This window comes from Leucopleurus acutus (assembly GCF_964270905.1).
Source record: "Leucopleurus acutus genome assembly, chromosome: 15".
NCBI classification, from domain to species: domain Eukaryota; kingdom Metazoa; phylum Chordata; class Mammalia; order Artiodactyla; family Delphinidae; genus Leucopleurus; species Leucopleurus acutus.
The window spans coordinates 36,717,144-36,733,838 of record NC_139157.1 but is presented as its reverse complement, the minus strand read 5'-3'; the positions used below and the strand labels follow the sequence as shown (position 1 = coordinate 36,733,838).

The 16,695-nt window shown below is 35.8% G+C and overlaps 1 protein-coding gene across 1 annotated transcript in view; it reads left to right on the top strand.

Moving 5' to 3' along the window:
• RNF217 (ring finger protein 217) overlaps positions 1-16,695 on the top strand; it is a 131,773-nt gene that overhangs the window by 70,319 nt on the left and 44,759 nt on the right. The window contains exon 2 of the mRNA XM_082856108.1: positions 12,430-12,663. Within this exon, the coding sequence (XP_082712234.1) occupies positions 12,430-12,663 (234 nt within the window). The remainder of the gene's footprint in view (positions 1-12,429; positions 12,664-16,695) is intronic.

The following is a 16,695-nucleotide window of genomic DNA, read 5'->3' as shown; positions in this document are numbered from 1 at the left end:
TCTGTTGTGGTCTCTGTTTTACCATCTTCCTCTATACTTTATCTTAGCTAATTTTCTTAAGTGATTTGTTATTTCAATGAAAACAATCTCATTTGAGCAGTGTCCGTTCTAATGCAAGAGCAGTATTTACCTCGTTGGCCAGCAGCAAAGTCAAGAGGTTTTCATCATTGTACTGTAGTCTCCTAAAGAAAAGAAGCTCAGTTGAAGCAGGATGGGGTTTTCTCAAGTGTATGTGCAGTAAATCAAGACATTTAACACTGTGGGTATACCAGGTATTCCAACCCTTTTTCACTCTAACCACAAAACTTTTCATTCACCAGGCTAGCCTTTTTGGATACCTCTCTAGCTCAATCATATTTTTAAAAGAGATTTCTATACTCCTAGGCAAAGATTTCTCCCTACTTTGGAGGTATTAAAATTCGAACATCAAAAGAGAAGACACTTTTTATTTAAAAAAACACATTTTTTCTCTTTTCATATTCATATACATTTTAACTTTATTCCTGGGAGGCAGAAAGGAAAATTTGGTCACTCTACACTAAACAGTGTTTTGTATCTGGAAATAATGAATAGAAGCCAAGAATGGAATTATATTTTTCTTTCTCGAATCTAAAAACTCCAGGTAATGAACAGACTATTCCTAGAATTGGGTGCATGGTGCACAAAGATACTTTGTTTTTGGCATGAAAAGGCTCTGTTGAAATTGCTCTTTTTAAGTTAAAAAATGATGTTAACTTGGGTTAAAGTCTAGGAAAGCACTGATGCTTGCCAGTATTGAAAGACCAAAACCTGTAGGGGAAAAAAAAACCCACCAAATATTGAAATGGCTGTGAATAAAAATACAGAACATGTATTTTTAAAGTTTGTCAAACTTGGACTACCTCCAGGTTTACAAGTAGTATCGTAAGGAGTGATTTTGTTGTTCTATTTGTTAAACAAGTTTCAAGAAGAAAGGTTTCTGGATATTATTTTTTTAAAAAAAAGCAAAAAACAAACTATTTTGACATGAGCTCCGTGAAAGGAATGTTGCTTTTTGTGAAGTAGCTGTGATGATGGCAGGACTGTGTGGAATGAGATTCCCACAGGGTTTAGTTGACTTACGAAATGTCTGCTTTCTCCACTGCACCCTGCAGAGGGTTAGGACAGAGCCCAGAATCCATCAGTGCAATGGTAGAGGCTATAAACTTAGACCACCAAGTGTGTTCAGAAACAAACTTAAATAATGTTCGTAATTTAGTTTTGATAAGTAAAATCCTGGACCCGTAATTCTCTGTATTCTCTCTTGTTTTCAAGACCAATGCAAAGTTTTGGTTTACTGGTGTTGCTATCCATTCTGTATCTGTCACCTATTAAGAGTCAGAAAACACTGATGCAAAAAAAAATTACTGAATGATAAAAATTGTAACAAAAACACTAGAACATTGGGCTTCCCTGGTGGCGCAGTGGTTAAGAATCTGCCTGCCAATGCAAGGAACACAGGTTTGAGCCCTGGCCCCAGAAGATCCCACATGCCGCAGAGCAACTAAGCCCGTGTGCCACAACTACTGAGCCTGTGCTCTAGAGCCCACAAGCCACAACTACTGAGCCCACATGCCACAACTACTGAAGACTGCGCGCCTAGAGCCCACGCTCCGCAACAAAAGAAGCCACGACAATGAGAAGCCCGCGCACCGCAACAAAGAGTAGCCCCCGCTCACTGCAACTAGAGAAAGCCCGCGCACAGCAACGAAGACCCAACACGCCCCCCCAAAAATAAATAAATTTATTTTAAAAAACCAATACTAGAACATTAAATAAGAAAAAAATAATTCCACAACCTGAAAAATCGTTTTAGTAATTCTTTCTTCTTCCCTCTCAGTTTATATGTTTTTTCATATATGCTTTTACATATTTATAATATACAAATGCAATGTTTATTATGTTTTCTGACCTAACATTATCAGATATGTATTTCATATTATTTTTCATTTTTTTCTATTTAAGAAATAAGACATAGTCAAATCTACTCATTGCGATCCTTTTCATTCTTCATAGTTTAACTAAAATACCTTCTTCTCCATGAGCAGTCAAACCCAGTTCTCCTTTGTGCTTCTCCGCCTGAACCGTGGTTATTTATGCCCAAGTCTCTCTTCCCTAATAAACTGAAAATTGCTTGAAGGTAGTTTATTCATTTTTAAATTCCCCCCAGTAGCTAGTAGAGTGTCTTGTCTATGGTAGACACTGAATAAATATTTGAGTATTTAATTAATCCATATAATCATTTCCAGCAAAGTGATTTAAAATGAAGTTGAGGTGAGAAGAAATGAGCAGAGCCATAGGAGGAAAGTGACAATAAAAGAGGAAGTGGTAGTATTAATTTCTGATGAGGTTGAGGTAGAATTTAAATGTAAAAACACCAGATAGAGAGAAGACTATTTATGAAGATATGTCACAAGCCTGTATGCACCAAGAAACACTGCAGTCGAACATATAAACCAAAAATATAAAAACTAGAAGTGCAAAGATAATTTGAAAAAAATTATAGTAAGCAATTTCAATATTCCTCTTTCAGAATCAGATTGAGTAGATAAATTAATGAGCCCATAGAGAAGTTGACTTAAATCATCAAAGCTGTGATTTAATAGAAATCTATATAGAATCTTACTTCTCTTGATTAAATATTTTTAATATCCAAAAAACATTTTTAAAAGATTATGTAATTGGCTAGAAAAGAACCTTAATACATCAAAATTAATAGTTTTTACAGTCTACCTACTCTACTCATAATCAAGTAAATTTTAGAAAAAAAGTTACCAAAGAAAGTTTTAACTGCATAGAAATTAAGAAACACTTAAATAGGAAGCAAAAACAGACTATAAACTGCCTAGAAAATAATGGAGAGAGAACATTTCATACCAAAATTTTTGGAACGTAGCAAAAACTGTATTCATTACTAAAGAGAAAGCAGAAAACAAAGTGATCGTAAGAAACTAGAAAAAGAATAACAAAATGAGACAAAAGCAGGGAGAGCATAATACTAAATGTAAAAATCAAAAGAAAGGAAAACTAAAAGAGAAAAAAGCAATATGAAGGGTAAGCAAGCCCAAAGCTAATTAAGAAACAAAAGATTAATTGTTTGGGGAGCCTGATTTAGGGACCAAAGTAAAAGTAATGAAAATGAGAAAGAGACAAGATAAGGAAAGAAATAAAAACCACAGAGAGGAAGAGAATATTATTTTTCATCAAGAATATTCTCAGTGAGAGAATATTCAATTGCAACAAAGGTGAAAATCTAGGAAATAGATGGCCTTCCTAGAAGAAGACATACCCTCATGTCTTCTATTATACTTGGCCCATTCACATTTTCTACTTCTTCTTGGGTTCATTTTGGTAACTTATAATTCCTGAGGACTTTTTTCTTTTCCTTTTCCTTTCTTTCAGTTTACTGTGGTTGAGGATAATCCTGTTTCCCCAGTAGCCAGACCACACCTGCATGATGGCTTTGGTTTCTGGGTATCACACTTTTACAAACCAACAACGTAGGAAGAAGGAACATCTTCAAACAATAGGTGAGGAATAGTTAAAGAAGTGGGATGTTTTCCTGAGAAAAAAGACTGAAGGGACATGACAGCTATCTTCAAGCATTTAACAATCCCTTACCAAGAACAGTGGGTAAACATGCTACAAGACCCAAGAGAGACTTAAAATTACCTTGGTGTGTACAGGGGAAAAAACTGGAGGAGCTACTACATTACCCATGTCTGGGCTGACATGTCTGTTTTGCAATAATTTTCCTTGAATCCAGTACCTTAAATATACCCACACTTGAGTCAGTGGCTCTAACTGGGCACTAATACTCGTAAATCCTCAAAATCACCTGTATCTGCAAAATTTTGCTTTCTTATGTCACTTTTCAGACTTGTTAAACGAATTTAGTATGATTTGTGGAAGGGCAAAATACTTTTCCATAACTAAACCACCGATGGCTTTTGCTTTTGTTTGCTTTTGGCATTTTTAGGATATTTAAGCATAGTTTGAAAGCCAAGGGAAAGACACCAATGAAGGGGGGGAGAGAGAAGTTATAAAAGGTCTCTTGTGAGCTTTGTAATATATTTTTTTAAAGCTTCCAAAGTTGTTTCTAGTCTCTGAAATTTTCACTTGCCCCTTTTAACTGAAATTAAACCTCTGAGTAACAAAATTTAAGGTTTCCCTCTCCCACTAGAGTAATACTGATTATTAATCTGTGGTACTGGATTGACTAAAATATTTCCAAAGCTATTTTATGTCTATTAATGTGAACTATATATGTACATTTCCATAATTATGCATCTGTATTTCCATTCTTGGTTAAATTTATTTTTAAAATGGGGACACCTTTGATGTAAATGTATATGATTTGTTTTTCTTTTGTATCTCAGCATTCAGTTCTACAGTATATTCATGTAATTTGTACTTTTAGTTATCTTCCTTTACGTATACGCTTTTGGAGGAAGAACACTGAATTATGAATGAGAGTACTGAATTATGAATTACGGATGATTACAGAATTTAAAAGGTTCTCCTTGTATAAGAAATAAGCATAAAAGAGTTTTTAATTTCTGAAATTAATTTTGTGAAATACTGCTTTCTGAATATCAACAAAGGTAAATATTAGCACACTTTTATTGAGTATCCCTATCAGGTACTGTTCCAGGTATTTTATGTAAGTCAACTCATACAATCCTCTAAACAACCAAATTCGATTGGTAAATTCCGATTTTTACAGATACAGATGCTGGGCAAGAGAAAGATTTAGCAACTAGTAGTAAGGAGCAGAGCCAATTTGAGTCTGGAATCTACTCTTTTAACTATTAACCTCTACAGCTTTTTAAGCTAGAGCTAAAGCTTTAGAGCTTACATACACTTTTTGTAAGTTAGAGCATATATTATAATTATACAATTTTAGCGCCAGTAGGGAATCCTAAAGGTGAATCAATCCATCTCTAAGAGATTTGGTTGTGTGTGTCCCTGGAACTCAAGGACATGCAGCCACATAAATACTAATAACACCAGAATCCTATATCTGATTTCCATTCCAGGGTTCTTTTCATAAATTACCTGTGTAGTATCTTTATTTTCTTATTGTAATAAATTGGAATATCTGATTTAAATGAGTGTAATGATGAAAAAGAGTGGACAACATTTAAACAAAGTAAGCTCAAGTTTTTTTCTTTTAGAAATATTTCCCTCTCTAGTGTCCAAATATCTAGCCTGTTCTAAAATTTCTACCTTTCAAAAGGTAAAATTGATTATAGTTAAATGAATATGTACGCATTCTGTTTATCTGAGCAGACATTATGCATTTCTCTCTCAGTCTAAATACTTACTCAGTGATTTGCATTGAAAAAGCCCTCCTTATTAATATTCTTTGAGGATGGATTAGAATTTGGGTGTTATCTTCTTAAAGAATCAAGATAAGCTATAGAATCCTAAAAAACTGTTTGCTTAAACCTAATAATATATCTCAGTGTGCTTTTCAAGGAGAAAAATTGGATTAAGTTTATAATTCTTTCCACATATTAAGAAACAGTTTTTACTGCTTGAGTTCCCAAATCTGAATGTGCAATTCACCTATTGGATAAAATTTTACTTAAGTGGATAAGGGAGCATGAAAGTTTGGGTAGTGAGGAAAGAAGAAAGAAGTTTAAGTAACATAAAGGAGGACTGTCTATAGAAAAATACATTTGGCATGATTGAATAGAAAATTAATACTGTACTAATTGTATAGTTATTGTTTTAACTATTTAAACATTATTTTGCTGAATCTTTGAGAGTTATGAGAGCTCAATTAATTAATTCCTTCAAAATTCCATGTCATTTTGGTTTTAATGTTCATTTCCCTGACAACTCATGAAGTTAAACGTATTTTCATATGTTTATTGGTCACTTGAACATCCTCTTGACCATTTATCTGTTGGGTTGGTTGTCTGCCTTTTTTTTACTGATTTGGAAGGGCTCTTTATGTATTCTGGATAAGCAAAACCTTATTCTTTACATATTGCAAGTATCTTTTCCAATTCTCATTTGCATTTTCATTCTCTTAACAGTATCTATTGATGAACAGAAGTTTTAAATTTTACTTAGTCAAATTTATCACTTTTTTTAAATGGTGAGTTTTTTTAGTGTCACGTGTAAGCAATCTTTCCCTTCCCTAAGGACATGAAGATATTCTTCTTGACCATCTTTAGAAGTTTTATTGTTTCACCTTTTATAATTATAGCTACAGTCTACCTGGTTTGGGGTAGGAATCAAACATATTTTTTTAATAGATATTTAAGTGACCCAGCACACTTTATTGAAGAATAACATTGTCCCCACTGCTCTATAATTTCGAAACATCGAGTGTTCGTATGTAAGTGGTTCTGTTCTGTACTCTTTTTCTGTTCTATTTTTCTGATATCTATCCTTATCTATCCTTGTGCCAGCATCACACTATTGTAATTAATATAGTTTTAGAATCATCTTCTAATTTTGAATTAGAAGATGATTCCCCTCGAAAAAGAGAGAGAGAGAGCAGGAGGGAGAGTGAGAAAGAGAGAGAGAAAATTGCTGGGAATCTTATTAAGATGGCCTGGAATCTGTAGGTCAATATGGACCATATTTACATCTTTAATGAATCTTCCAGTTCAAGAACTTGATATATTTCTCCATTAATTTGCTTCTTTCCATTTTCCCAAAAATATTTCAGATATTTCTATACAGGGGTATTGAACATTGTTTGTTGCATTTATTCATATTTGATGTTTTTAATATGTTATAAGTGATACTATTTCTTAAATATTATTTTGAAATTGCTTGTTAGTAGTGTATGGAAGTAAGTTTGATTTTTGTGTATTGACCTATTCAGCAAATTTTCTAAATTCACTTATTTATCCTAATAGTTTATCTGTAGATTATGTTGGATTTTCTGCATATACAATCATGCAATCTGCAAAAAATGGGGGATTTTATATCTTCATTTCTAATTATTTTATTTTCATTTTTCTTTTTCTCTTCTTGCCTTGACTAGCTCTAGTCAATATTTAGTAATGGTGGCAGTGCGTACTCACCCAATTTCCAGTCTTAAGAAAAAAGCTTTCAATATTTCACCATTGAGTGTTAGGTTTACTGTAGATTTTCTTATATATACTCGTTATTAGATTAAGGAATTTTCATCCTAGTTTGCTAAGATTTTAACATGCATGAATGTTGAATTTATCAGATAACCTTTCCTCTTTCTATTGAGATAATCATATGATGTTTCTCCTTTATTTTATTAATGTGTGAGTTATAGCAATTGATTTTTTTTGTTGTTGTTGTTGGTACGCGGGCCTCTCAATGCTGTGGCCTCTCCCGTTGCGGAGCACAGGCTCCGGACGCGCAGGCCCAGCGGCCACGGCTCACGGGCCCAGCCGCTTCGCGGCATGTGGGATCCTCCCGGACCGGGGCACGAACCCGTGTCCCCTGCATCGGCAGGTGGACTCTCAACCACTGCGCCACCGGGGAAGCCCCTATAGCAATTGATTTTTGAATGTTAAACCAATCTTGCATTTTTGGAATAAGCCCACTTTGATTATGATATATTATCTTTTTCATGTATTGTCTAGATTGGTTTGCTAATGTTTTGTTTAGGATTTTTGCATTTGTGTTTACGAAGAGATTAGTCAGTAGTTTTCCTTTCTTGAAATGTCCTTATCAGGTTTTGGTATCATGATTATGCTGGCCTCATAAAACAACCTGAATAGTGATCTCCCCCTTTTTCCCCCCCTTTTTATCACTATTCACTAAGAGTAGTTTTGTAATATCAGTGTAATTTCATCCTTAAATTCTCAGTAGAATCTACCAGCAAGGGACCTGGGGCTGAAGTGTTCTATGTGGGAATGTCTTTTTCCTCTGTTGCTTTTAAGATACTTCCTTTGTATTTGGTACTTGGCACTTTTACTTGATGTGCCTAAGTGGATTTTCTTTATATTTTTCTTGCTTGGGGTTGAGAGAACTTCTGGGATATTTGATTTGATGGTTTTCATTAGTTTTTTAAAAAAATCAAAGGCATCTAGCACAATGCTCTGTAATACCTGCTGAGTAAACAAAGAAGCATATTTATCAGTAAAGCAGCCCTATGGAGAAATGTAGAACCTAAAAATGACTGTGCCTCTCTGCCACAAAGTAATTAATGCACAGAAAGTGCTTCTAACAGTGCCTGGCATGGAGGAGGTGCTGCATACATTTCATGACTATTGTTACTGCTTTTGTTGTGGTATTCTCTTCTCCTCTGCCATATTAATATGTTCCTTTTTAATGATAGAGGAAATCTGAAATCCCTTGGTATTAAGTGAACAAAAGGCCAAGGCACACTGTTAAACTATCATGATCAACACTTAAAACCAAGATCAAATTCATAAACCATGCATTTGATAAACTGAGCTTCGAATCCAAGGTTTATATTTTCTCTCTTTTTTTGTTTTTTGAAAGAGTTAATTAATTAATCTGTCACTTTTCCAGTGGTTTCTCTCACCTGTGGCTGTGGCATTAAATTACTTTTGAGTTCTCCCAAGTGACAAATTAGCCATCTAGCTTGAGGTAGTGGATAATTATCTAGTGGATAATTGTGTCTCTTACTAACACCCTTGGAGATTGTTTTAGAATTAAGTAATTTTGTCTTACAAGAATGGACATGTTTTTGTTCAGAATTAGAGAGCATATTTTTCAGTGATATAAATAGTAGTATTAGCATTGACCACAACAGAAATTTAGACCTTTGTTTTAAGGATGTTAAGTACATAAAATCCTATAAATAGAAGTTAGATGATGTTATTGAAACTGTTAAATTGAAATTAAAGAATTATTTTCATTTTAGAAAATATTTGGTATCGTGATTATATTTTTTAAAGATTTCTTATTTTCTTTAGACCCATACTGAAATACTTATGAATTGATGAAATATGTACCTTGTTGAATAAATAAATGAATGCACTTTGCTTAATCATGATTATTGGTTTTTAGTGATCTATTGAGGAAATTATTCGGAGAAGATAGACATGTAGAGGCCAAGAGATTGCATAGGTCATGAGTAGCATTTTATTGTGAAAATGGGGATATTGTTAGTATGAAGAAGTATGAGTAATTCAAAGGATTGTATGAGTAATTGTTCCAAACTGCCAAATATTAGCTTACCAGCAATAATTCAAATTGTAAAAGCCATAGGTGGGCCAGGAAATTTGAATTCTCAACAAACACTTCAAGAGACTCATGCAGTTGTCCTGGAAGTAGATTCAGGCCTTATGCTGTAAAAGGAGGGAAGACAGAAATAAACTAGGAGGTTGGGATTAACATATACACACTACTATATGCAAAATAATCAGCAAGGACCTACTGTATAGCACAGGGAACTCCACTGAATACTCTGTAATAACCTATATGGGAAAAGAATCTGAAAAAGAATAGATATATGTATCTGTATGACTAAGTCACTTTGCTGTACACCTAAAACTAACAAAATATTGTAAATCAACTATATTCCAATATAAAATAAAAATTAAAAACAAAGAAAGAAAAACATAAAAGCTAAAAAAAAGGGAAGACTTGGGACTTCTCTGGTGGTCCAGTGGCTAAAACTCCGCACTCCTAATACAGGGGGCCTGGGTTTGATCCCTGGTCAGGGAACTAAATTCCACATGCTGCAGCTAAGAGTTCACATGCTGCAACTAAAGATCCCTCAGGCCACAACGAAGATCCCGAGTACTGCCACCAAGACCCGAAGCAGCCAAATAAATAAATAAAAATTTTTTTTAAAAAGCTGTAAAAAAATCTGATGAAGAGAGTAGATCAAGCTGCATGATCCTTAAAAAAAATTAACAGGGAAGAATACAAAAAAAAGGAGGGAAGACAGAAAAGATGGAGACAGACATAGATTGGGAGAGTTTGTAGTGGGAAGATAAAGGAATGTGATCATATTGCTTCTGTCTGTTTAATAAAATACGAGATCATTTGGCTCAGTGTAGTGGGGTAGGGATTTTGGAGCTTTCAGAGAGAAGAGAAGGTATGGAATACGCAAAATGCAGAGGGTGTGAAGCATAAGGAAATTGTGTGTGCTGTGGAAATAGAATAGACTTACAGGCAGATTTGAGAGACACTGAAGAAGAAAAGGCACTTGGTTGGACGTTAGATGGTAGGTGTCCCAGTGTGGTGTGGTAATGAACACCCACTGCAGGAAGAGTGACCAGATTACTCTCTCCCTTGAGCTGCCTTGGATGATTCTGGTCCCTATACCACGGTCCATTTCTATACGACCCGACTCTCTGGGTGGTTGTGAAATTACTGCTTCCATTGTTATTATTTATATACTTAAAATAAATAAACTTAGAGGCAAGGGAGGCCAGGTTAAAACATTGACCTGGGAGTAAAACATTCCAGCTCTTACTCCCCAAAGTATGCAGCTCTTCAATAAGCGAGAGTCCCTTGAGATGATCCAAGTGGACTCCTTCTATATGGAGTGAAAAGAAATTGTCTTTCACATGCTGAAAACGGAAGTTTTCTCTTTTCTTAGGTGTCTACTTCAGACTCCTAACATGGCTGCATGCTCTGCCCTCCTGCTCTGAGCCCAGTTCATCTGTACAGCCTCTGCCTTCAGCTGTAACTGAAAATAATTTATTACAAAACATAATTTGGGTTATAATAACTCTGTAACAAGTATAAAAATAAAATCTGATTGTAACTATAAGCAGACTCATCAAAAAAAGTAGAAAAAATTGCTTTGGGCTAATATTTGAAAGACCTCTCTGGACTATGTTTTGTACAATTGTAGCATAAGATGATAGAGCAACTTACATTTCAGCAGGTCAGTACTAATGAAATGGTTTACCCAAAGCCAGATGTTTTCATTTCATTATCCTTCTGGTCCATGTTTTTTACTAGTATTAAATATATTGTTCCCAGGCATCCTTCAGCCTGTAGCTTCTTCTCTACCTTTCCTCAAGTCTGTGCCAGATACACAGCAAAGTTAAAAGAAAAGTTCCTATGAATTTAGGGATTCTGTAATTGCTCACTGCAGAGATTTTCTTTCCCTGGATCACGTGGCTTTTCCTCATTCCTCCCTCCATTTTCATAGCCCGCTTTTCTCATTAAGGTCAATGTGTTTTGCCTTCTCAGAACGTCAGGTTCACCCAAGTGAAAAAGAAATGGTTTAGTGTTGTTTGCCTTTTGGAGCTTTCACTACCTCCCTCTGCTACCCTAAGATGAGCAAAAAGAGATTATGATGCTATGAATATAAAGAGTTCTTGCTCACTACTTGTGGAAAACAATTCCATGTCCTCCTTCTTTCAAAGTAGCTTATTTTCTTCATCTTTTAAAATTTAATTGTGGCCACACTTTGTACTTGAATCTTATACTGTAATTTTTAATGCTAACCGTTTGTAGAATCCCCTACCAAATAAATGGTAAATGCAGCATTCCAGTCTATTCCTTCTCCTCTCTCCTAATCTAACTCTGTAGTTCTTTGAAGAAATTCATTTTATAAATTACCTCAGTAGTAGCCAGATCTCATAGGGATTTTTTTAAAGCATTAGGATTGGTTTAGTTTTCTTACTTGTTCCTATGATTCTGAGGACATGGGAACAGTTATATGTTCTTTGCCTGGAAGAGTCAGGGAAAATAGAGGGTTTTTCTAGCAATTTTTTTTTTTTTTTTGCGATACGCGGGCCTCTCACCATTGTGGCCTCTCCCGTTGCGGAGCACAGGCTCCGGACGCGCAGGCCCAGCGGCCATGGCTCACAGGCCCAGCCGCTCCGCGGCATGTGGCATCTTCCCGGACCAGGGCACGAACCCGTGTCCCCTGCATCGGCAGGCGGACTCCCAACCACTGCGCCACCAGGGAAGTCCTCTAGCAATGATTTTTAAACTACTAGATGTAGTATATATACGTACTTTCAAAATCCTCTTTTTTTGTCTTTTTAAAGTAGTTAAATGTGCCCTAGGTTTACTGCTGAGTAAGGTTGTAGTAAGGAAACTTTGTAGTAAGGTTGAAAAATCTGAAACACATTTTCATCCTAGCTGTTCCTTTAGTTGGCTCATTGTCTGAATGCTATCTCATCCTGCAGTTTCCAGAGGATGGAATGAGAATTTGCTTTCTAGGTGAGCCTGTGGCTTAGGCCCATTTAAGTTCTCATATTTGATTATCATTATATTTAATGAGAGAGAATGCTTAAACACGCTATCAATCATTTTGGAAACATTACATAGTATTATTTATTTGGTACTGTCTGATATAGGTACCAAAGTGATTATCATTTATTATGTTAGGAATCATGAAAAATGACAGATAATCCTTTACAGTAATCATGAAATAAGCAGTACGGTATGAAAACAGAAAAAGAAAAAAGAAGAGAAGCTTAATAACTGGCACCTTTTTTCTCTCCCATTTGCTCTTTCACACAGGTACAACTTGGCCAAGTGGAAATCAAATGCCCTATCACAGAATGTTTTGAATTCTTGGAAGAAACAACGGTTATCTATAACTTAACGCATGAAGACTCCATCAAATACAAGTACTTCTTGGAACTTGGCCGTATTGATTCCAGCACCAAGCCATGTCCTCAGTGCAAGCACTTTACAACCTTCAAGAAAAAAGGACATATTCCCACCCCTTCCAGATCAGAAAGCAAATACAAAGTAAGCATGTTCACCAGAGTTGTGGGTTAGATGGCACATGGTGGGAACAGCCAAATTAGGCCAACTTGTGGTAGGCATTAAGTGGGCTTCCTTCCCTTATCGAGTCCAAGGTGAGTATACAATGGCGATGATTCTGAAAATGTATGGTTTGGGGATGCTATGATTATCATCGTTAGAGCACTATTGAGGATTTAATTAAACTTCTTTGGCTTTAACCTGTGTAAAATTCACTAACTGAAAGACTAATCTTTAAAGTAATTATCATTGCTATTACTAAATATTAAATACTAAGTCTTTTAAAAAAATTTAGTACAAGCTTAAATTTTTCAGTGAACCCAATGTGAGTCCTCCTCCGGTTCTGTCTATAATAAGTGAAAATAGTATAATATGCTGTTTATTCATTTATTCAGCAAATACAAAATGCCAGTATATGCTAGGCAGTGTGCTAAGTTTTGGGGATACAGTGGCAAATGTGACACAGTCCTTGCTCATAAAAATGTCTAATGAAGGTGAGAGAGACATATGTTCTAAAATGACAGTTCAATATGAGTAGTCAAAAAACAAAAACGTGAAACCCAATACACTCGTGCTTTGAGAACACTGACCGAGGAGGGGGGCTAGCGTGTCAGGAAAGGCTTCATGGAGAAGATGCAGTTCTCCAGGCAGATAAATAGTGGAGAGCATTTCAGAGCAAGGGATGAGTAAGCGTCAGGCCTGGAGGCTGAGGCAGGCGTGTTGGAAATGAGTGCTGGATAGAGCTAGGGAGAGAGAGTAGCGGGGAGGCAGCTGGTCAGGTATTTAAGAGCAGATCATGTTGAGTCTTTTACACTGTGCTCAGGCTTGAGTTTAATTCTGTGGGCATTGCAGGAAGATCATTCTGGCAGCATATAGAGGATGTCAGAGGAGGGCAAGACTGAAGGCATGGCAACCATGGCAACAACTGTGGGAGCAAATCCTTGATTCACAGCCCTAACTGTACATTAGAATCACCTGGCGAGCTTTTAGACACACCAGTGCCTGGTCTCCAGCCCACAGCCCTCTCACCCCAGAACTGTCTTGCAAATATTTGAACCTCACCAGGTGACTCTGATATGTAGCAGAATTGGGAACCTTTGCAGTAAATGAAGCAGAAATCAATACAAACTAGATGTTGTTGGTCATGAAGCAATTAAAATCGTTGGTAATAGGTGAGGGATGAAAAATCTCAACCTAAAGTGAAACTATTAAGCAGCTCTCAAGAAAAATAAAGCTACTGCAGAATTTGGGGATGATTATTGTTGTTACTCTTATTTACTCTTACAGAAAAGATGATCTATAACAGAAGAGGTAAATTATCCATCCCCCTGTTCTATATTCTACATAGTTCTACACAATTCCTGAAGCAATGATTTCTACTGTTTCATTTATTTGTTTAGTTTAATGCTTATATAGCATTTTCATCATTAAACTCCAAGTTCTCACATTAGTATTAACTACCTGATTCACATGCCCATACCTGTCTGGATATTATGAGTAAAGGGAGCGCAGGCATGGATACTCCAGCAAAGCCACTGTGATATTCATGATTACAGTATAGCACCCTAAACTGAGACTAATATCATCATTCTTTGGGGCTAAGCAATGGATATTTTTTAGGTTTGCTGTATTTTTTAAAATTCAGTTTTCCTAATAACAGAACCCACTTCCAAATTGGTATAGTTTGTCATAACGTTAAGAGCAGTGAATTCAAGTACTTGAATAAAATAAATTGAGTCATAAGGCAACAGAAATAGAAAAAAAGTTTACTGCTAATGTCTAACATGTCTGAGCAATTTAAACTCTCTTCATAATATTGCTTAGAGCCTAAATTGTGTTTTGTATCTATTAATAAAACCCTTGTAATGTATATTTCAATATTATTCTTTGTGAGTCGAGTTATAATGTCCTGATCCAAGATGTCCTTCTTTGAGCATTTATTATGGTTTCTGCTGTCAATTCAGAAGCACTTAACATACAAGGTTAGAATTGCTTGAAAATATTATAGCTATTTTATAGCAGGAAATACCTTTGAGTATATCACATATGAAATTTGAGATATAAAATATCATGTTTGGGTACTTCATTTGAATAGGTTTCTGTAAATTTTTTGTACACTGCTGGTGGAAAAGGGATAAACAGAATATATCAACAAGCAGTAACAGGACCTTTTAGGTGCCAGTTTAACCTTCTAGGATAAACTGATCTCCCTCACTCAACATCTTCTGGCAAAAATTTAGTAAATAGAGCTTTCCATTATGTTCTGAACGCAATAAAACTCTTACTATATGAAATAGTACAAGCATATTCCTGAATTGAGATATTTACATTGAGACAACCTTGCCTTTGGTCAAATCTAGTCTTTTTCATTCATAACATTTGCCTTCTCATCCCTGCAACGCATGAAGCCAAAAAGTTTTACCATTCCATTTCTACACGATTAACTTCAGTTTCCACTTAGAAATCTAATTTCTAACCTAAACAGTTCCTATAATTTATTAATGCAGCTCAAAATGAATGTTAATACAGAGAACAAGTTAGCATCAAGAGAACAAAAATGTTGAAGTTATGGTTGTAATGGTTCTCAGGTGATGCCTGGAGACAGACACATCACCAGCACCTGAAGGTTTTCTCCATGGCAATTATCAGCTAAGATTTTATGGTGTATTCGTGTGGTTATTTGCTTAAAGTCTCTCCCACTGGTCTCTAGGAGACCAGGTCCAGACTTGCTTACTGCTGATAACCTGTGTCAAGCACTTTGGTAGAGTATTCTCTCATAATATATGTCTTGAGGGAACGAATAAATGGGCCAGTGCCTAATAAATGTGGGTGGAATATGCTGAGAGCACAGGAGAAGAAAAGACAGGAGAGATTGGGAAGGCTTCAGTAAAGGGCAAACACATTAAACTAAGCCTTGAAATGTTGAATTTGCTATGCTAGAAAAGGTGGGTCAGAGCACAGGCTTCAAACCAAATTTAAATTCTCAGCCTGCCGTATGCTAGCTCTGTAACTCTGAGTACAGTTTCTGCATCTTTTACTGGTGGTAGTAATAATACCTGTCATAAGAGTGTAATAAGGATTAAACAAGTTCACACATATAAAGTGCTTAGCACCATGTCTGATATCCTAAGTGCTCAACACATGCTAGAAATTATTATGCTTATTATCACTATCAGGCAAAGGCAGCAGAATGAACAACCCTGGGTTATTAGGGAAGGGACTGAGGAGTCAAAAAGAATAGAGGTGGAATAAAAGATGGGGTGACTGATGGATGGTCAGAGTAAAGGGGGGTGAAACAGACTGTCTTGAGAAAGAGGAGCAGGTTTGGGGAGTAGAAAACTAATTCATTTGAAATGTGGGATAAAGTTAATTTTGAAGACCCTTTGGGGCATCAAAGAGATATCCAAGAAGCATGGATCTAACGCTAGGAGTGATCTGATGGAAAGCATTAATATTTGAGGAGGGGAGGAGGTCCCTGAATTCACAGAAATTAGAAATATATGTTTTGGGAGGTGGGAAAAGTTACAGTTTCTCACGGGAGAGAGGAGGGGATTGCAGATACTTAAATGTACTTATTTTACTCCTAGGAGTTTTACTGAGGTAGGGGCAGTTCTGGGTTTCCTTCTTATTTCCAAGTGTAGACCAAGAAACGATCCCGCTTTTCATATTGATTTGGAGTAAGTTGAAGGGCATGCATAAATCAACACAGGGAACATGTTGCAGATAATCCTCTTTATGGTTTCCTTGAGGCAAAACTAATAATAATCCCCACTCTTCTTCCACAAATATTAAGCAGAACCTTGATAATTCACAAAACAGTGCTTTGACTCATCATAAGGTGAAAAAAGCCAATAAAATGTCCTGAGGAAACTCCCTCTATGTTCTTACCTTGTATATTATGCATTACTTTTTCTCTCTTGTAATCATAAATTTTCTGGGTTGAAATCACAGTTTATATTATAAAACTGCACAAATACATTATTTCCTCATGCAGAAAAGAACTTTTCTAAGGTCTTT